This window comes from Stigmatopora nigra, chromosome 4, assembly GCF_051989575.1.
Source record: "Stigmatopora nigra isolate UIUO_SnigA chromosome 4, RoL_Snig_1.1, whole genome shotgun sequence".
Taxonomy (NCBI): domain Eukaryota; kingdom Metazoa; phylum Chordata; class Actinopteri; order Syngnathiformes; family Syngnathidae; genus Stigmatopora; species Stigmatopora nigra.
Window position 1 is genome coordinate 14081200 of NC_135511.1, and position 22092 is coordinate 14103291.

Below are 22092 nucleotides of genomic sequence, written 5' to 3' on the forward strand. Positions count from 1 at the left end.
TTCCCCATTTTTGCACGCAAATAGTCGGTTTAGTTCGATTATTTTAGCTTTGCACAAGACTTTTTGGCTTTTGTGCAATGCAGTGGCGAGTCCGATGTGCGGCGTGATGCTGAGGTGATGCAGATGAAACCAGAAGAGGGTGCGCACGATCATCGAGCTGCTGTCAGCACAAGCGATCTGACTTCCAAAAACTGATGCTGCCCTCTTGCTTTCTCGCGGTGGGATTAACAACCGGCGGGCAGCCGCTGTCGCGCTTCCGTCAGACATTCAGCAATCCACCCAACTGGAAAAGTAGAGGCCATGCAGGTATGTGCGTCGTTTCTCTTATTGCGGACGCTGCTGCTTGTTTGCCGGCTATGCTAGCATGGTTAGCTTCGCGATTGCTTTACTAGCGTTAGCATTGTCCTTCTTCCATGAGCAATTAAAGTCAAATTAATGACAGATCGGACTATTTCAATTTGTGTTTTGATTGGTGGTATAAGGCGGATATTTGTGATGTTTGCGATGTTTGTTTAGACAATGTTAAAGTAGTTTTTTCTGCAACATTTATTTAGGTTTGGAGTTTAGCTTGAGAGAATAGCTTGCATATGTCCTGAAAATTATTTCAAAATAAGTTACTCAACAATCATGCACAACTAGTAATCGAAATAGATTTGTATAAAGTTGTTTTTTTTAGATCATTTTATGTAATTGATGGATTTATCATGACTCAAATGTAATTCATTTAGACTTTAAACTATTGAACTATTTTTTGGAGCCAGGTTTATGTCATTGTCAGGTGGACTCAAATATTTCAAACTAAATTTGTACTACGAAATTACTTCAATTACTACACATTTAGATTGACACTTTTACTGCTGAACTTCTTGTAGTTATTTATTTTTTGTATTAATAACTTTAACCAGTTTGAGTCAGTTCAGATCCATCCAACGTTTTTTTTGGATATTCAATCAGGTTTCTATTAAAAAGTTGTGGGAGGTAATTAGAGTGGTTGCTTTTGTTTTGAAAGCCATTGTCTAAACAGGAAGCTAAATTACTGAAATTCCCTGCATGCCTGACCCTGTAGCTAACTCGCTTGATGGCGTTCCCACTTGGCTTTATATGGTCATTTGGCTTGAAACTAAACTTTTGAATACTGTGTTTTATTGTAAACCAATAGTTATTAAAGAAATACATTTAAGGGTTTCAATTACACGTCACTGCCAAGGGCGTTAACTGTGATGCTAATGTTGTGGTTGTGGGTGTGTACATGAATAAAATGTCTACTTGTGTCCCACATAAAACAGCAGGAAACCAATGTTCCTCGGCTTTCTGAACTCTTCTGATAATAGAAAGAATGTTCATGTCACTCACTGTTTATTAGTCTTTCTCCTACTTCTGAGAATATGCATTTTCAGAATTATACTTCCCGGCCGCTTGCACAATGTGTGTTGTTCTCCAGAGACAAATATTCAAATGTTATTTCCAGACAACAATAAGTTTTTTTGGCAAACCAAGAGACAAATATGTCCGCCTACTGACTGCTTTATACAAACTAATGATAGTAACAGAGCATTGTGCCATATTTATAAACAAAATCTTTTTGAGGACTTACCATTTTAATGCAAAAACTATAATTCATCATTTACCAGTGACTTTTTTAGCATTATTCATCTCATCTCATTTTCTGAACCGCTTTATCCTCATTAGGTTTGCAGGGGGTGCTGGAGCCTATCCCAGCTGACTCCGGGCCAGAGGCGGGTCCACCTTGAATTGGTGGCCAGCCAATCGTAGGGCACAAGGAGACAAACAACCATTCATGCTCAAACTCACCACTAGGGGCAATTTAGAGTCTCCAATCAGCCAACAATGCATGTTTTTGGAATGTGGGAGGAAACCGGAGTACCCAGAAAAAACCCATACAGGCCCAGCGAGAACATGCAAACTCCACACTAAAAAATGTGACCTGGATTTGAACCCAGGACCCCAGAGCTGCAAGGCCAACACACTAACCACTTGATCCACTGGGCTAGCCTAGCATTATTCTCACTGACAAAAAAAAATGGTATTGGTATCGACGAAACATTTAAAAAAATAAAATCTGCATTAGGACATCCTTATTTAAGCACTAATATTTCAATTCTATTTATAGTGCAAGACTCCCAATGAATTTTGACTGGGAGGGCTGGCAACAATCATTCTCCTTTTGAATCACATGAATTTCAGTCATGTATAAGTTTATGCTTACATTGGTGCTTTGTGGTTGTCGAGCAGATTTTAGCAGATGACTGAAAGCTTTAATAGTTAGTGTGTGTTCTCTCCCAAGCAGTTCACGAGCAAAGTCTGCCTTGTAGGGTTGTTGCTTTGGAGACGCCATCACAGGAAGCTGTTGTTATGGCGAGGAAGTGCCTCCCCGTGGTTGAAGCTTCAATAAAGAAAAAACACAGCAGAGGGATCTTTATGAGCCATTAGCAGTATACTATCATCAGATCCTCATTTTTTCACACACATTTTCAAGTCAACTCCCAAATTTATGATCCAGCCAACCATGACCACATTTTGTCTTATATGAATCTATAATATAGCCCCCTTTAATTAAAAACATATTTTTGTCAACTTTTAAATACACATCCCACTTTTGATCCATATTTGTTAAGCTTTAAAATCTGAAAACTTCCTTTGTACATGATATAATTAAAATGTCGGTTACAGTCCAAAACTGTTCGACTACAGTATGAATGTCACATTGGGTAGAAAATGAAAAGCAGTTGAGAAATAGTCCGTCCCCAGAGCGCACAAGGATTATTCCCTGTGTTCGCACTGTAATCCCACACTGGCTTGTCAACAATATGGAGCTGTGTGACTTTCAAAAGTATTTAGTGTCAGCAAAAGTTGAACAATGTTTCCAATGCTTGATAATTTAAACATATACTCATTTTCTTCTCCATGTTCATTCTCTTCCCCCCAAATGTGAAGACCGTCTTTATCCATGAATACTCTTTTGTTCTTTTGATTTACAATTTTGTTTCATTTACAACGACTCTAGTAGGCCAGCTTCCAGTCAGCGAGTCTTCTACTTACCGTTTATTAAACAGTTCAAGCTGGTGGCGTTGTCTTCTTTACAAAAAACATATTCTTCTAAAACAACCGACCAGAGTCGGAGATTGATTGTTGAAGGGCTTCCTGTGTAATATAAATCATTTAGACGCACTTTTTCCCCCCTTTCAAGAAGCTTTGTGCAAAAAAACACATCCAAGGCTGTGCTAAACTACTTACATTCTGCTTCCAGCTGCGTCCCAAATATTTTTTTGGCTCTCACGACATCAAGTAAGGTTCTTCTCAGACCAGGATGGAATCCTTCCTTACAAAACAGTCTTTATTTTTCCTGTCCGACTAACTAACATGTGTAGTCTGTTGGACTGCGCATTATTTGTTGGAATTTGTCATAGTTAAACATGAAATGCTTCCTCTAGATCAGACTCGGGTTGGTTCTTGGGCCACTTTAATGTCAACTGGATTTCACGTGGGCCGGACCATTTTAGATATAATATTTAGATATTTTTTTAAATAAATGAATTAAAAGAACTGGATTAAAGGGCCTCAATATTCTGTTTTTTTTATAGATCTAAAACAATGTCTATTTTAGCTCTTTTTAATATATTTTTAGATTTTACAAAATGATTTTTGAACTAAAAACAAAGAAAAAATGATTTAAAAAATCTACAATTATTGATTTAAAAGGGGGGAAAATCAGGAAATTTAATGTACATCTCTACTCTTCATTTTAATTTGACCCTAAAACAGAAAGTCGGCACTCATGATTTACTTTCCTGGGCCACACAAAATATTGTGGTGGGCCAGATTTGGCCCCCGGGCCGTCACTTTGACACCTGTGCTCCAGACCAAACACATACAATACAATGCATTCGTTATTTCCGTCAGGGAAGGTTGTGTACTTGTCTATCGGAACCAGCTGACTTTGCAAGTCCTTTTTACTCTCAAGCTAGTTTGTGATTACGCCTGTTTCCAATCCAAATCCACCATTGTTTCTTTTCGTCTTTTGAATCCCAAAACACATTTAGATCTGATTTTAGACCTTTTGAGTTTTAATAATCGTTTCAGTTAGTCTCTTCAAGAAGAAGAAGAACAACTTTTATACTTTCCCCCGGGCAGCCTGACAAAAGAGAACATATATTCCTCCCGCCGTCAGTTTTTTTTATTATAATACCTTATTTCATAGGAACATCTTGGAAAGAATTCCCCTCCTATAGAAATTGTTGCGATAACCCTATATTCTGACATGCAATCCCTTTTATCCTTTCTACCGTGTGCACAGACTGAGACGTAAATGTTTCGGCACCAGAGAACTCAGTATGAAGAAGTCAGCCCGGCCTGCGGTGAGTAAGGCCAGTGCTGATCGAGCGAAGGCCGACGCCGCCGCCGCCACCGCCGCCGGAACTGGAAAACCTGCAGCCAATACCCGCAGTTCTGCACAGCTACTCAAGGTATCTAAGACAGTTACAGTCATGGAAAAGCAACTTTTAAAAAATGGTTTATTCCATTTCTATTTTCTTTTTTAGGTGAAGAGCAATGACGATCTTTTAGCCGCAACAACTGGCGCCAATCCTGTTTCAAGTAATGCTGTCAGCAAAACGAAGAGAACTGCCTCCATCGGGACTACTGCGAGCACAGGGGATAACAAGCAAAAGGCAGCAGCAGGTGTGTGTGTGTGTGTCAGCATTTCTAGCGGCTAACACTTCTGCATGTTGCATGTCAATTGCCACTTCAATTGTTTGGTTCAATTTGTCTTGTTTGGATTGAGACTCAAGAACGAAGGTCCTCAACCTTTTTTCTCACCAAGGACCGGTCAAGGTCTTTCTATTTTCTTGCGGATTGGCTAATGGGGAGGGTGACAATTTAAGACACGGGTGTCAAAGTGGCGGCCCGGGGGCCAAATCTGGCCCACTGCATCATTTTGTGCGGCCCGGGAAAGTAAATCATGAGTGCCGAATTTCTGTTTTAGAATCATATTAAAATGATGGACATAGCTGTATACTATATTATCTGGTTTTCCCCCTTTGAAATCAATAATTGCATTTTTTAATATATCAGCATATTCCAACATTATTGATATCACTACAATTTGCCCATTTTGATTAAAAAAAAATCCAAATGTATGATGCATTTGTTTCTGGATAAGGTTCTTCAAGCAGGCGCATGACATCCTCAACAACGAAAGACCCCAATTCTTCTCGGGATCGTCTTCGGACATCCAGGACGTCAGCTAACAGAAAGCAGCTGTCCTCAGGGACGGCGGCAGGCGACGCGGCCTCGACCAAGCGCTCTCGTGGCCAGGTCTCCACAGAGTCTGAGAGCCGTATGAATAAGTCCAAATCCGATGGGCAGATCACCGACAAGGTGGCACTGGAGACAAAAGTCAATGACCTGCTAGGTCTTGCCAAAAGCAAAGACGTGGAGATTTTACATCTTCGCAGTGAACTGAGAGACATGAAGGTCCAGCTGGGCATGGAAGTAAAGGACTCGCCCCCGCGGCAAGACCCCGACGAGGCTGAAAAGCTGCCTGTCTCGGCCATTACGGCCGCCGACGTGGAGTCCACATTGCTTTTGCTACAAGAGCAGAACCAGGCCATTAGGGAGGAGCTTAACTTGTTAAAAAGCGAGAATCGAATGCTCAAAGATCGCCTCAACGCGTTAGGGTTCTCTCTGGAGCAGAGGCTCGACGCTTCTGACAAGCTGTTCAATTACACGTCCACCAGCCCGGATTTGGCGGCATGTAGCGGCACCAGCGAGGGCGGAGCCACCCTGACGTCCTCCGTGGAGGGATCGGCTCCCGGTTCCTTAGAAGATCTCCTCAGCGCTCACCAGCACAGTGGATCAGTGGACAATCTTGACAGCGAATCGAGCGAGGTCTATCAGGCCGTCACCTCGAGCGACGACGCCCTGGACGCACCATCCGGAGCGTCGTCGTCGTCCGAGTGCGAGTCGGCCCCCAGTGGGGAGCGTTCTCGGAGGGGTAGCAGTGGGACCGCCAGCGAAGTATCAGTGGCTTGTCTTACGGAACGCATCCATCAGATGGAGGAGAACCAGCATAGTACTTCTGAAGAACTGCAGGCCACATTGCAGGAGCTGGCCGACTTGCAGCAGATCACGCAAGAGTTGAACGGGGAGAACGAACGACTAGGCGAGGAGAAGGTCATCCTCATGGACTCGTTGTGCCAACAGAGCGACAAACTGGAGCTGTATGGACGACAGATTGAGTATCTTCGCTCTACTCTGGACGAGCATCACGTCTCTTACGTGCTCGAGGAGGACATCAAGAGTGGGCGTTACATGGAGTTGGAGCAGCGCTACTCCGACTTGGCGGATAACGCACGCTTTGAGAGGGAACAGCTCCTGGGGGTGCAGCAGCACCTGTCCAACACGTTGAAGATGGCGGAGCAGGACAACGCCGAGGCTCAAGAGATGATCGGAGCTTTGAAGGAGAGGAATCACCAAATGGAGCGCGTCATGGACTCGGTGAGGCAAGAGCGAGCGGACATGGCGGCAGCCCTCGACGAATACAAGGCTGCCGTGAGCAGCGACCAGGCGGATTTGAGTCGTTGTCGATCCCAGTTGGACCAAGAGAGGCAGAGGGTCGCCGAGCTCTTGTCTCTTCACATAGCGGGCGACAAAAATGATATCCGTCAGCTTCTGGAAGGGGCGCGACTGGGGAAGGAAGAAGCCGAGGCCAAGGCCGCCAAGTCGCAGGATGAACTGGAACAGGCGCAAAATGATCTGGCTCTGCTGCAGGACACTCTCAGTAAGGTTAGTGGAAGCTATAGCTTGATTTCATTGGCTATCATTGATGGCGTTACACCAACAGCATACAGTAACTTTGCAACATTAGCATCACAAAACAGAAACTGACTTTGCATTGTTCTTTGAACTACTTTAATGTTATTTCTAATCATATCGGTTAATTGTTATACACACGAATCAATAACAAATTGAAAAGTACATACATACACACTGGCCAAATGAAGTCATAATGGGCCTATGATGCTATTTATAGCTGGGTAGCATTATATAGTAGTATACATTACATTTTGGTGCTCGCACTTGCCAAAACATAGTACTCTGATAAATATTATGTTCATTTACTGAGGGCAGTGGCGGTCCGTGAATTTCCTAGTGATGCCTTCAGCTATCGGAATCAATCTAACCCTCAAAAACTATTTTACGGCTGTAAAACCTCTACAATTGAAATATTATTTAGGAATATAGCCATATTTTCATTTATATTTCAATACCTGTATTCCATTCTTCTGTGCAATCCAGCTCGATGGCGAATATCGAGACTACCAGCAGCAGGCGCAACAACAGATGACTGAGCAAGCACACATGCTGGAGAAGCAACGTGAGGAGCTGCAAGAGAAAGAAACGGAGATCGTCGATATGAAAGAAACCATCTTTGAGCTGGAAGACGAAGTAGAACAGCACCGAGCTCTAAAGCTGCATGATAACCTCATCATCACCGATCTTGAGAGTAAGTGACAAACATTTTTCTCATCGCAGCGGTCTGTTTACCAAGTTTTAAAATCAAATGTCACTCAATTCTGACAAGTTTCTGAAGTCGCCAAGTTTAAAAAAAAATAATAATAATAATAAAAACATTCTCTATCAACACACCCCATGAACGGATTAGTTAAAATTATAAAACCCTGCTTTAATTGACCCGAAATTGCACTTTAGGGCATTGAATATAACCAATCATTTTGCACAATACAGGCTTTTGTATGTCTCAAATGGCTAAATATTAATTATCATATATACTTAACAATGTTGAATACAAACCAAATGGCAATTTTTATTTTTTGTAAGACTTTTAAATTTGCTCAATAAGCACTTCTATCTGCAACAATGATGGGTAAAAAAATCGAGATGTAATTAACTCACATTTTATAATGACTATTGTAAAAAGCAGCTGGTAGAATGCGCTAAACAGAACACTCAGCAAAAATACTTGATTGTTTTTGCTGTCTTATTGTCTTTAAAATTTTGACCTAACTACAAATGAACACACTCTGAAAAGCTCTTTCCTCTCGAGCAGTTTAGCATTTATTTGACAAATACTTCTAAGTGTACACACACTCCACTGTGACATTCACTGCCAGCAGGTTACACTCTTACTGGGCAACATTCACACATACAAGCTAAAAGTTCTATAAATAAATGAGTGTGTCTTGCCTGCTGCAGTGTCATGAATAATTAAAATAGGCTCCCATGTTATAAGACTGTTATAATGACATATTTATATCTGTTAGACTTGTTTAAGAGCTGTATTATGTGATAATCTCATAAAGGGTGACTACTTTTTTTTTTACAGACTCCGTAAAAAAGCACCAGGATCAGAAACATGACATGGAACGAGAGATAAAGATCCTACATCGCAGACTCAGGGTAAGTGAAAAAAATCTAAACTATAATGAAAAATTAAAAAGGTTTGTTATGCAGGTATAGCTGCTTTAATGTGGCTAAATGATCTGAATTGTCCCTTGCCGACACAGGAGGAGTCGATGGAGTGGCGTCAGTTTCAAGCCGACTTGCAAACGGCCGTAGTCATCGCCAATGACATCAAGTCCGAAGCGCAAGAGGAGATCGGAGATCTACGGCGCCGTCTACAGGAGGCTTTGGAGAAGAATGACAAGCTGGGCAAAGAGCTGGATGAAGTCAAAAGCCGCAAGTATGCTTCACAAACTGGATGTTTTTTTTTGTTGCTCATCAACATATGCAGGGGAGGGGACACCATTTGTTTGAAGAATTTGTCTATTTTGTTGATATTAAGTAGTGCGTATTCTGACTTCCAGGCAAGATGAGGAGCGAGGCCGAGTGTACAACTACATGAACGCAGTGGAAAGGGACCTGGCTGCACTTAGGCAGGGAATGGGGCTCAGTCGTCGATCTTCCACTTCCTCGGAGCCTTCGCCAACTGTCAAAACACTCATCAAGAGCTTTGACAATGCCTCCTCGCAAGGTACTCTATACGCTACAATTTGCTTTGTAGTCTTACTCCTTTTTTTCAACAAAAAGAAATGTAGTACTGCTTCAAAAAAATCATCTTGACGTTTCAATAGAACCAACTTCAACTATGGACACTATGAACTCAATGTTCTGAGTGAATGAGACTTCAGTGAAATTACACAAAGTCCTCAGGTTACGAAATCTTGTAACTACCACTTTATGACACCCACTCGTCTGTTCCCAAAGAAGAAAGCGGGGTTTTCTAGGCTAGGTTCGGCCAAAAGAATCGTAATATCCTTGGAAATGTGGCTTAACATCATAAAAAGAACGAGGAAACAAAAAAAATATAATGGCTAAAGATATCCTCCCTTCAGACCCAAGTTAAAAAGTCAAACAATTGCATTTTGGCTCCATGTTGCAATCTTTCTGCACATTATGCTGTCTTTTCCGACTACTAACTCCACCATTGTGCCTTCATAACATACTTTCTTGTTATAATTTCCAGCTCCACCGGCAACCAGCACCGCCACCGTGACTCCAACAACCCCAGCCACGCCTCTCCCACGCACCCCTCTCAGCCCCAGTCCAATGAAGACACCCCCAGCAGCCGCCGTATCGCCAATCCAGGTACAAAAGGCGCTTTATTTTCTCTAAATGAAATAAAATATTGTCACAAATGGACTTCACTCATCTCACCACCATTTTTGGGTGTGTTTTCTCTTTCAGAGGCACTCCGTATCCACATCTCTATCATCCACCAAGCCTCTCTCCTCCCTCACTGACAAAAGAACCAGCTATTCAGACATCTCCATGTCAGGTAAGTTTTCCTTGAAATATCTTTTATCTGTCCAATTTTTTAACGGCGTGTTACTTCAATAATCATGCACTTCCAGCCGAGCACCTTCTACGAGGAGCCCCAAACAGTCGACCGCCATCTGTCCTCCAGAGGGTCTCCAATATGGACTCCAGCAAGTCCATTTCAGGTTGGCTTATCAATTCGGATGGCAAGTTTTATGACCATACACCCAAACGAGTACAGTCTATGTTATTCCTCAAATCAATGTGGCTGTAGTTTCCCGCCGAAGTAGCGAAGAGATGAAGAGAGACATTGGAGCCCAAGATGGAGCCTCGTCATCCTCGCTACTGGCCATGAGCGCCGCTTCCTCGCCACTCTCGATGTCCTCCTCTTCGCCCACGGCCTCCGTCACGCCCACGGCACGTAGCCGTTTAAGGTATGGCGGATCAAAGTGCGACGGGAGATGATTGTGACCGCGTTAGGCAAAGGAAAAGGTTACCGAGCAAGCACAAAAACATCTTTGTTGTTGTTTTTTTTCTCTCCAAGAGAGGAACGGAAGGACCCTCTTTCTGCACTGGCTCGAGAGTACGGAGGCTCCAAGAGAAATGCTCTCCTCAAGTGGTGCCAGAAGAAAACGGAGGGTTATCAAGTAGGTTATCGTCCTGAAACCACACCATGTGTGATTGATGGATTCATATTTTGGGGTTTTCTAAATCTTACCATGGGAAATGAATGCAAAAAAAACTTTAAAATGTGTCCCTGGGAGTCGATGGTTGACTTATTTATTTCAACCTTAAGGCCAACGGACTGTATGTCGCCATTGAGATGGTGCTTAAATATTACCATAGCCACAAAGATGCTATCTAGGGAGTAGGTGACACTGAACAAAATGAAAAACATGTGCTATGAGCGGACACAGTCAAATACTGTAAGGAAGTATTTGTGTGATGATTTTATTTTTTTTCCTGTAAGACACAAATTATATATATATTTTTTTTCATTTTAGCCCCCTTTGACAATATTTTGCAGCCTTCATTTGACATAAAATTGTAGTAGTGTTGCTCGAACATATTTTGTAATGGGCAGTAAAAGATTAGAATTAATTAATTTAAGCGGTTATAACATGGGTTTTTTCCAGGTACTTCCATTTGAGCTTTGAAAGAGAAACCAAAACAATGTGACTAAAAGCCTTTTTTTAATCTTTCTATGCCACACCCTTATATTTCTGGTTTTAATAAAGGAATGTTGTCTGCACTTTTTTATGGTTCTATTCCCACAAATCTCTAAACTGCTCTTTGCTTGGGAAAGAAGGAATTTTAGTTTACGAGGCCATATTCTTCTAATGCCATAAGAGTAGTTCACCTTGTAACTTTAGCACTGTAGAAAAGTCCTCTTGTTTATATTTTGGAAATGCTTTTTTCTTTTTTTTTTGCTGATCTTTTGACATCTGTTCCAGAACATTGACATCACCAATTTCAGCAGTAGCTGGAATGATGGTCTGGCATTCTGCGCTGTGCTCCACACCTACTTGCCGGCACACATCCCTTATCAAGAGCTGAGCAGCCAAGACAAGGCGAGTACAGATTTGGGAGGGAAAGTCCAAACTTGAAATGTTGAAATAAAAATACTTGGCCTTACTGTTTTTTCTTTTTCTTTTCTTTTTGTTTTGCAGAGGAGAAACTTCACTTTAGCGTTCCAGGCTGCAGAAAGTGTCGGGATCAAATGCACTTTAGTAAGCATTAATATCAAAATACATGTTTTTGGACCACATGTGTCAAAGTGGCGGCCCGGGGGCCAAATGTGGCCTGTCGCATCATTTTGGGTGGCCCGGGAAAGTGAATCATGACTGCCTACTTTCTGTTTTAGGATCAAATTCAAATGAAGAGTATAGATGTATATTAAATTTCCTGATTTTCCCCTTTTAAATCAATAATTGTCGTTTTTTAAATCTTTTTTTCTGTTTTTAGTTCAAAAATCATTTTGTAAAATCTAAAAATATATTTAAAAAAATCTCAATTAAACATTGTTTTAGATCTATAAAAATATGAATAGTCAGGGCTTTTAATCCAGTTCTTTTAATCCATTTATAATAAAAGAAATATTAATATTATATCTAAAATGGTCCATCCCACCCCTGTTTTGTACTAGGCATATTATTTTCTCTCCAAAAACGTCTTTATCACATAATTGTTGTACCAGCCTCAGAAAAACAAAGTTAAATGAACATCCAACTCCATTTTCTCTCCCTTTCAGGACCTTAACGAGATGGTGCACACCGAACGTCCAGACTGGCAAAGCGTCATGACTTACGTCACGGCTATCTACAAATACTTTGAGACCTGACCAGGGTCCAGCCCTACCGTTTGACCCCCAACATTACAACCCATACCTCACTGGATACTTTGGCCAACCCTCGCGTAGCACATTCAACATCTTCACAGTAGTATGCAACAACGAAACTGAGCCTCCATTTTTTTGAAGAAAGAACCCCCAAATATTGCCAATATGCAGTTTTTCCCAATAGAGCCTTGAAGAAGTGAACCAAGTATGGACTGAAGAAACGTGCCTCAGTGCCTTTTTTTTCTTTTTGCAAGACATTTTCAAGACTTTGGCTGCTCAATTAGCAAAAAGTACAAGGCCCAAGCTACTCTTAGTAAACACACGCTACAAATATATAACATATCAGTCCCCTTAGAATTCTTTTGTGTATAACTCAAGGCAGTTTTTTTGCAGTATTCCAGATGTTCATATATACTTTGGATTCTTTTCTTTGAAAGGATAAAGTGCCTGTTTGATGACGGATGCCCCAAAAGCCAAAATCTGTGTTTTTTCACAACAGCACAAAATCAAGAGTTGAAAAATATTGACAAATATTATAGATTATTTTTTTCTTTGTTTGTTTATAAACTCAAATAAGCTATTTGCTGTGTCGGACATGTTAAACAGCAGCTAAAACTAAAGTAGGTTTGACTTCTAAAAAAAAAAATGCATTGTGTATGAATAGGGCTTGAAGCTTTTATTTTGAAGGTTTTGGTCAAACCACACACAGCTAATGTTATTTGAGCTCATTAATAATCCGAAGTAGGCCTCATTTTGTTGGATGCTTCATAAAAAAATGGCTTATTCACAAATACTCTCTTTGTATATTAGAGAAAATTTGCCTTTTTTTTCTTCTACATGTTAAACTTCCTACTGTGACTTCACATTACTGTACAGATGCCGAAAATATATACATTGAGGAGACATTTGTATCAGTCCTACTAGCAACATGGCGGATACTTTATGTCAATTGTGCCTCCATTTAACTGGTCAATATTTATTTGGATGTTTCTTATCACTGTATTATGATTTTTGCTTGCAAGTACAAATTTGTTCCAAAAAAACCCATAAAATCCCTGGACTAGAGTAGCAACACAATGACAATTTAGCCTTTTGTGAGTGTGAAACTTGCAGTTTTTTCTTTTCGTGTGGAAAAAATGGATGATATTTTGCCTCTTGAGAAACACTAATAAGGCCTTTTGATAAGATCAGTGCGTCTGGTGCGCATTACTGTATGCTGATTTCTTTTTTTTTTTGCCTTGGAGGAGGCAGCCAGCTGGTATCGATAGCAATGGCGTCCATTTCGCAAAACTCGCCGTCACCATCACCGCCATCTGCGCAGCTGCGTTTGACATTCAGTGATTTAGCACCAGAAACTTTGGTGTCTGTATAAATGTGTAGTATTTAAGTGCATTTGGGGGTTAGGAAGCCTTATAGACTTGCTTGAAATCCATTGCCAGAACTATTTGTCTTATTATTCCCGGGAGTGATGGGAACAATTGGATTCTTGGCTCCAGGGAGGGGAATATGTTTGAAATGGTAAACGCCTTGGTGTCTTTTTAAGTAAAAGACGTTACACAGCAAGGCCTTGAATATACAGCATTTTTTTTGTTTCTTTACCGAGTCTGCGTTATGTTTTGCTTGCCTTGGTTTACTTGAAAATGATCCAAGAATTCCACTGAACCTACTTGTTTTTTTTTTATTATTATTATTATTTTGACTGCTTGTTGCCTATAAATAATACAATTTTCTTTTCAGGTTCAAACCGAGTGTGGATTTTTTTGTTTTTGTCCTTGTTTTTATGACATTTCATAGAGTGCCTAAGTGAAAGAATACAAAACACCTTGCATTGTTTAATTTTTTTATCATGATTTATTGTTATTATATTCAAACAGATGTTTTGTTCTTGTTTTTTGAGACAATTTAATGCCCCTGAGATTCTTGTGAGGAGTAGTGTTTTTGATGGCCAATGCCAAGTTATATTTGTGTATAGTATCACAATTCAATAAGGTAATTCAAAGTGCTTTATAGTATATTCAGTCATTGGTGCCATTTTTAATTTACAAAATAACATTAGACAACAACAAAACAAAAAAAAGACCAAAACTGAACCGCCTATTCAAATAGAAAATCAAAATACAACACAAAAGTCGTCATACATCATCTTTTTATCAGTACAGTATTTTTTGATACTTAAATGATACTCAGAAGCACAACTCAATTTCACCAAATAGAGAAAAAAATCCATATTTTTATTCGTACAGTATTTTTAATACTTAAATGCTACTTAGAGGCCCAACTAAATTTCGCTAAAACAGAAATAAAATCATTTGCTAGATTAAAAATATACAATAACTATGAAATTAATTTCACAGCATGTTTAGGTCATCTGTACTATGCATGTTTTTATTAACATATATATAATTTAGCCTTCAACTCCATAATGTACCCTCAATAAAAAAAATATAAATTTCTAAAGACAAAACACATTCATATTTTCTTTCATCTTTGATTGAAAAGCAGCTTTGCTCTTGTTGACAAGTCCATTAAAAGTCTTGTAATCCATTTAAAATGGAATAGAAGCCCTTGTAAACACTCCCAATGCCAAATGTCCCATCTTCTGCTTTGCCATCTGCATGAATAGCCATTGGCCCATCTCAGGTGTCCCAATCTAATGTGTGTCATCAAGAGATAGGCCCACATCTGTCCACATAGCAAGCTTTTAGCTGCTCCTTCACTGGACGGCATAAAGCCACACACTGTATGCAGAGAGGGTGTGCCTCTTCTCTCTGAGTCATAAAAAAAACAAAGAAAAGCTGCAGTTATCGATCAGTAATATTCCCACAGAGCATGCAAGTTGAGATAAAGCATGGAAGAGATAGATAAAGCATGGTAGCACACGTCACTGATTGCTGATGAACAACAGAAAAATCAGGTAAGTTGTTTTTTTATGGATCTAAATGACCAGTTAGCACCAAATGTATTTTTAGATGTATTACTGTGAGTGATAATTCAGTGTATAGTTGCAGTAGTGTATTTTTCCCCATACACAAAATGATTGTTACTCAAATGTTTGTTATTGTGGGAAAGTTCTGAGTTCTATGAGGATATAAATGGACTTCATGAAAAAGAGTTGCTCAAAAATAGTTGTTTGCAATTAAAAATCAATCCAAATAGTTTAAAAGTGCTGCCATTTTTTAAAAAAATGTTTGTTATACCAAAAGAGTCAATCACAGGTGCACCTGATGAGGGGTATTGACAATCCTCAAGGCAGGTGCTGCAAATTGCAGAAATCTAATAGAAATGACCTCATTAATACGCACTCGTATTGTTTTAATGGAGAAGTATTTTTACAGTTATTTAAATTTCATTTGAGCATGAGGTTTTTTTTTTATTAAAGTGCCTGCCTCCATGCCAGCTGGAGACTTCCCGTAAATACAGTTCATTTATTTATTTTTTTATTTAGCCTCCGTTATTTCAATAAAAATGATGCTTTTCTTTAAGATGCACATTATTAGTTGTATTTATTATGCCCATTTTTTTGGTATGCTTGCAGCAGTTTTCCTGAGTAAGTAGTATTTGTATTTGCACACACGATATGCTATTATTGACATCATTTTATATCAATACTGTTTGAAAAAGCTTTTTTAAGGGAGAAAACTGAATAAAAAAAGATTACTCTGGAAAAATGCATTGAATTGCATTACAATACAAAACCGTATTTGGAAAAAAACAAATCTTATGTCAAAACTTAGCACACCACAAATCAATCTGTGATTTTCCATCAATTTGAAGCAATTCTTCCAGCAAAACCAACGAGGAACATATTAAAAAAATGCAAAAAGTCACCCTGCTCGCGTAACACGCTTAAAAGGCGAGACTACATTGCACACTTCCTTCATTGTAAGATTCTTTCCTCTTTTTCGACTGTGAAGACGAGTCAGCGTTCCATTGGCGCTCCTCGCCGGTATCATCGCACGCCCTCCAGAGCTCCATGGGAAAACTCCGCCAAGGGGAAGGCTCTGCAGGGATCTGCTAGGAGACAGATTCCCTGACTCTGTCCCGTCACCAGAGACTTGGACTCATTCTGCTTTTCACTGGAGCTTCTCATCATCCGAAAACCCTCCACCGGGTTCCTAAGCGAGGTCCTGGGGCCAAGATGCTGACCTGGCCGTAACCATGGCGGTCGAGGTGAGGCCTCATCGCTCCAAATCCCCTCCATCATGCTGGAAGAACCCGCTATCGCTGCCCCTTACATGGCGGTGGAGCTTCTAATCGCCGCCTTCTCCGTGCTGGGCAACGTCCTGGTTTGCTGGGCCGTGTTTATCAACAGCAACCTGCAGAACAACACTAACTTCTTCGTGGTGTCGTTGGCCGTAGCCGACATCGCGGTGGGGGTACTGGCCATCCCCTTTGCCATTGTTATCAGTGTGGGTTTTTGCTCCAAGTTCTATGGATGTCTCTTCATCGCCTGCTTCGTCCTCATCCTCACCCAGAGCTCTATTTTTAGTCTACTGGCCATCGCCATGGACCGTTACATTGCCATCAAGATGCCGCTAAGGTCAGTCATCTCCATCTTGATTCATGCTTTAGAAAATGCCGTCTTTCATGGAGGCCTTTTCCAATTTTGAGTAGGAATGAGAACACTCCGAACCATTTCTTTTGAATTGGGCAAGCGTCGATTATTTTTTATTTTTTATCATATCTCATAGCTTAACCTCCGAGACCGTGTTGCGTTTCCTGTTTACAAATTGACACATTTCACACGTGACGGGAGGAAGGCCGTTGTTGTTGTTGCGACCATGACCTTTGCACTTTGACATCTGCAGAATGGGATCGAAGCAAATGGGGCCTTTCAGCTGCTCTCCCACACTGTGCAACAGTCACCCTGAAAATAGCTTTACAAGGACTTGTTTGTTTATCCTTTTCCCCTCTCCTCAAGACTGGGGGGGGGGAGACCTTCTTCTGGTCCAGAGTAAACTTAAGACCTTTTGGAATGACATTTTCACCGCTTATGTCTCCTTCTCATTGGCAACCCAAACAGACCTTTCGGAAGACACATTCTACTCAAAAAATCTCAGAATTAAAGTTGAACGAATATCTTCGATGTTCTTAACATTCTCCCTCTCAAGGTACAACAGCCTGGTGACAGGCCAACGCGCCCAATGCATCATCGCCATCTGCTGGGTTCTCTCCATCCTCATTGGCCTCACCCCGATGATGGGCTGGCACAAGTCATCCCCAAGAGAAAGCGACGGCTGCCCACCAGGCTTGATGACCTGCCTCTTTGAAGAAGTAGTGGTCATGGATTACATGGTGTACTTCAACTTTTTGGCCTGTGTCATGATCCCCCTGCTGCTCATGCTAGCTATCTACTTGTGCATCTTCATGGCGGCCCGTCGGCAACTCAAGCTGATGGAGGTCAAGGCGGCCCATGGGGAAAAGTCCCGTTCCACCCTCCAGAAGGAAGTCCAGGCCGCCAAATCCCTCGCCATCATTGTGGGACTCTTTGCTGTCTGCTGGCTGCCCTTACACATCATCAACTGCTTCACCCTCTTCTGCCCCGAGTGCCAGCGTCCGCCTCTCTCCGTCTTGTACGTTGCCATCATCCTATCACACGGCAATTCTGTAGTTAACCCTTTCATTTACGCCTACCGAATTCGCGAGTTCCGCCAGACCTTCCGGAAAATCATCCGTCGCCATATTTTAGGCCGGCGGGAGCCACCATCGGGGAAGGGTGGTCGTCGCGACACGCTTCGTGCTAGCTTTGCCGACTCCATCCGGCTGGAGGCCGATGGCCAGAACCCCTCTGGCGTCTCCCCCGTGGGAGGTGGTCTGCTGGCGGCGTCCCAAACCCCCCTGTCGCTTGGCGTTGCTAGCGGTCCCACAATGGATGCCGTCAGGCTGATTGAAACACCCGTCGGTCATGGTGGACGGAATTTGCTGGCGCCAAGGTAAATAATCTGGAGAACCAGTGTGCCGTTGCCAAGGACCAATCACAGTTAAGCAGGAAAAGCATCTTGAGGGAGTTATCTTGACATGTCAGGAAGTCCTCAACCACTGGTCAAAATGTCTTCAATAGTCCAAAAAAAGCATTCGTGCATGGCGCATTCCAGTATGTGTGGTTCCAGTTTTATCTAGTTCTACATTGTCTGTTACTGTGTCTGTGCTCGCCACCGCTACAAACTGAATTGACCCAAATACGGATGAATAAAGGTTCATCTAAAAAGTTTTCTCCCTTTCTTTTATATTTTGTGGTATGGAGTGAGACTTTGTATATCAAAAATTTGCCTCGGTTTAGTAAAGGTCAGAAAACACTGCTGTATACTAAATGATTAAGCGTAAGATTTGGACTGGTGATGACTTTGTGTGGCCACCAGAGAAAATGAAGTGTGGCGCCTCGTGTCTTTTGCTAATATCAAAATAAGCCCTTTGGGAATAAAAAAGATATTTGGCTCCTACTATTTTAGTGCAACCACTTGAAAATCCCATTTTGGTCAGTCATCTGTCCCGAAAAGGATCTTTTACATATTTACAACTGTTCAACATATGTTTGCAACAATTTTTAATATTTGCAAACATACAATTATCAGTTAGTTTCTTTCCAATTTCAAAATTGCTAATATGCCTTTTGAACAAAGGCCTTCCTTTCAGCCAACTCTCAATTTCTGTATCTAATTAAATGTGGTTGTCGGGATATTTGTGTATGAGCAATGCATAAAAATTGTCTCTAAAATTGATCACACTGATATCTAGGGCAAAAAAACATTGTTTTATTCATCATATTCATTTACAGTATACCTTAAGTTATTAAAAAATGCCTTTTAATATTCATTTTTGACCTTTATGTTCAGCCTATCCTCGACAGGGTACGTCTAAATAAACACGGAATAATTTAATGACTATTTTATTGAAGGTTTCACATTTCGTAGTATCAAAATGTGTTATTGTTGACTTTACTTCTATTATGTTTAGCTTTATATTTTTTTTCATATTGCTTTGAGAGTTTTTCTTTCCACCTGTCCTCATTTTAGATTTCCCATCTGTTTGAGTAATTATTTCTTTCACTTTGTTTATTTTTGTTGATGCTGTTGTCCCTAGTAACTACATCTCATCTTTCTTTCGTACGTGTGTGTTTTACTTTTGCTTTTGTGGATTAAAAACTCACAAAATATTTTCCCAAATCAGGAATGGTAGTTCCAACATTGACCCTGTCCTATTTGGATCCCTTTCCCAATTTAGATGTACAATTGCTACAGAAGATCTGGTTCAGTCATCCTGGGAAAAAAAGCTTATTTAATCAGCCAGACTATCTTTGGAGTTCTTTATTTTCCCAGCGTTACTTTTAGTTCCCCTGTGATTTGTTCAGGTTAGAAGAGTCAGGGCCTACTTCTTGTTTGAAGTGTTCTCTGGGGGTCTCAAGTACTTTTTAAGACATTCACCCTGAGACCACCAAGGGCCACAGTTGCTATTTTGAGTGGACTAGATGACTAAAATTCCTCTTCTGATGCAAATGTCGAAAATAAAGACATTTTATGCTCATCTATTGATTGAAATGCCATTGACTTCTGTCTTTTGAATTCAAGCAATCATGTTTTTTTGTGTTTTCAGGTAAATTCAGGTTTCAGGACTGTCTTTCATCATGTTTTTTTAGACTGTACTTTTGTGAATGTGAACAATGAGTGTGTTGTAGCCTGGCCTGTTGTAACTCCCAGTTGACTTCAACTATTCCATGAGAAAGGGAAAAAAACTAAACTAAACTCAACAACAAGAACATGCAGGCTCTCACAATACTGACGCTTGCTGGCTTTTCATCCACACTACATTTTATCATTTGACATTTTATTCATTCATTCATTCATTCTCTGAAGCTCTTATTAGATTAGATTTTATTAGACTTTATTTCATCCCGTATTCAGGACATTTCTTGGTTGTAGTAGCAAGGAAGACATAAGACATAGAAGACATTGTAGACCTAGTTAAAAAAAACTCGAGCCACACACACAGAAGGTCCACAAGGATTGCAGGGGGTGCTGGAGCCTATCTCGGCTAACTACAATCACCAGGCAGGGGACATGATAAATTGGTTGCCAGCCAATTTCAAGGCAGAATGAAACTGAAAAAAAAACACTGACGCTTGCAAGCATAGCCACCAAGTGGGAATCGAACCCAGATTGCCTGCAGTGAAGTCATGCGGAAGAACCACTGCACCATCATATTTTTCTATTTATAACTGTAAAAAAAAACCTTATTTATCAAGTTACATAGATGGCTGCGTAATAATAATAAATACCAATATATATTATAAAGAGCAAAAGTATATAGTATAAAGGTCGCCTATAGTAGCCACAAAAATAGCCTAAACACATCAAAGCTTTATTTATAATTTGTCATCTGCTCTAAAGTCATTTACTTAATTGCCTTTCATTTCATTTTGGTTGTGCTTCCTTCTCCAATGTATAGAAAACAATTCTGTTTCATACAAAATTGATTTGTCATGCGCCATCTGGTAAAAAAATGCCACCGCCGTCTAGACCAGTTCCAGAGGAGTTTGTCCATCACCCTCCTGGGTGGAAAACTCCTCTTCCTCTGAGATTTCCGGGATATGAAGCGTCTCCATTTGGTCTCGTGCGTTCCTGCATCTCATTTGCTTCCTTTCCATTGACATCTCCATTACGGCTTAAGGCGGATCCACAAAAAAAATAAAACTATGCGGGTATTAAGTAATCATGGTGACAAAGGAATCAAAGCCAACAAAGGGCCTTCTTGCTTGCTCCTCTGTCACCTTTATGAAATGTACTAGTAGTGCTTGTTTATCATCTTTGGGTGCTTTTTGCTTTGCTCTAATGTTGTTTGTATCATTTTGTATCCAATGTGGAGTTGTTTAGAGGCCAAAAGATGAGAATTGAGTCTGTGTGACAATTTTTATGGACCCTGTTGTGTGGAATATACATTTTTCAACTTTTTGCGAGTAGTGGGCATTGATTCCAGTTCCAGTTCAACTCCTAGATGGACTGAGATGACCGATTTATAAGGTAAGTCCAACCACGAATGTAATTGTGAGCGGTTATGCAAAAACTAGACAATTGTCGCTTAATGTTGTGTTTAGTTTAAAGCCCTTTAAAAGGATTTTTTTGTTGTTTTGTTTCTTAATAAGTAAAAATTCTGAACTCTAACCAAAACTTTCTCTGTTGCAGGCCATTAAAATAGACTCCTTCTCAGAGGCCAGAGTTCCTTTGTGTCTATGTGTGGAAAATCCATGGAGACCCCCTTTTCACACATTTACTGGAGCTAGATTTTACAGGATGCCATCTCGTGTGTGTGTGTATGTGTGTGCCATTTCCAGCATCTCATTCACAAAGTGTCGCCCTGCAAGCCAAGTTCTTTTGTGTAGAGCACAAAACTAAATGAGCCGCCTCCATTTTGGATCTCCACATGTCAGCGACTCCGTGAGATCTTTGGCATAAACACTAGGACGAGGCGAGGCAAGAACTCAAGTGAAAAATTGAGGAAAACCAGCATTTTTTATTATTTTTTTAAAAACAAGGAAAAATGTTTATCACCGTCCTGTTTGGAGGTTTGGAATATTCATATTGTGTACAATATTATTTATGAAGTTACATGTCTAATAACTGTTGTTGGTTTTGTGGCATGGCTGAGCTTGTGCCAATTGTAATATACTCAGTTATTTTTTTTGTTGTTTTTTACAGAAAGCAAAATGGAAATGTTCAACATCAATTGTAAATTGATACATTTCGTTCAAAATTTAAAGGAACGCTGTGGCGTCGACTTAAAAGGTATTTTTTCACCCTCTTTTTTTCTATAAAGTCATCTATAATTTGTCATCTAAATGTCACTTTTTGAACTTTGGACATAATTGTTTTCTTCATTACTTTTTTTTTAATCGAAAGACAAGGTTCCAACAAATACGATTTTTAATTTCACATCTGTGCTGCTGGATTAGAAAAGCAAAATCA

The 22092-nt window shown here is 40.4% G+C and overlaps 2 protein-coding genes across 4 annotated transcripts; both read left to right on the forward strand.

Moving 5' to 3' along the window:
* Positions 1-114: 114 nt before the first annotated feature.
* LOC144195334 (cytospin-A-like) lies at positions 115-12722 on the forward strand. Its single transcript, XM_077714898.1, has 16 exons — positions 115-306; positions 4316-4484; positions 4560-4698; positions 5180-6804; positions 7318-7525; positions 8366-8439; positions 8547-8722; positions 8847-9013; positions 9506-9627; positions 9727-9817; positions 9894-9983; positions 10073-10232; positions 10343-10445; positions 11253-11369; positions 11469-11528; positions 12050-12722. Exons 2-16 carry the CDS (start codon positions 4353-4355, stop codon positions 12137-12139), a joined length of 3354 nt encoding a protein of 1117 aa, XP_077571024.1. The 5' UTR covers positions 115-306; positions 4316-4352; the 3' UTR covers positions 12140-12722.
* Positions 12723-14763: 2041 nt separating this feature from the next.
* LOC144196099 (adenosine receptor A2a-like) lies at positions 14764-21915 on the forward strand. Of its 3 annotated transcripts, none has more exons than XM_077716091.1 (3): positions 14764-15050; positions 16051-16676; positions 17248-18438. In XM_077716091.1, exons 2-3 carry the CDS (start codon positions 16339-16341, stop codon positions 18071-18073), a joined length of 1164 nt encoding a protein of 387 aa, XP_077572217.1. In that variant the 5' UTR covers positions 14764-15050; positions 16051-16338; the 3' UTR covers positions 18074-18438. The 3 variants fall into 3 exon arrangements, 1 of the variants encoding a protein (XP_077572217.1); XR_013326210.1 differs by lacking the exons at positions 16051-16676; positions 17248-18438 and adding exons at positions 21313-21692; positions 21826-21915 and having other exon boundaries at positions 14774-15050; XR_013326209.1 differs by lacking the exons at positions 14764-15050; positions 16051-16676; positions 17248-18438 and adding exons at positions 20901-21150; positions 21313-21692; positions 21826-21915.
* Positions 21916-22092: the final 177 nt, after the last annotated feature.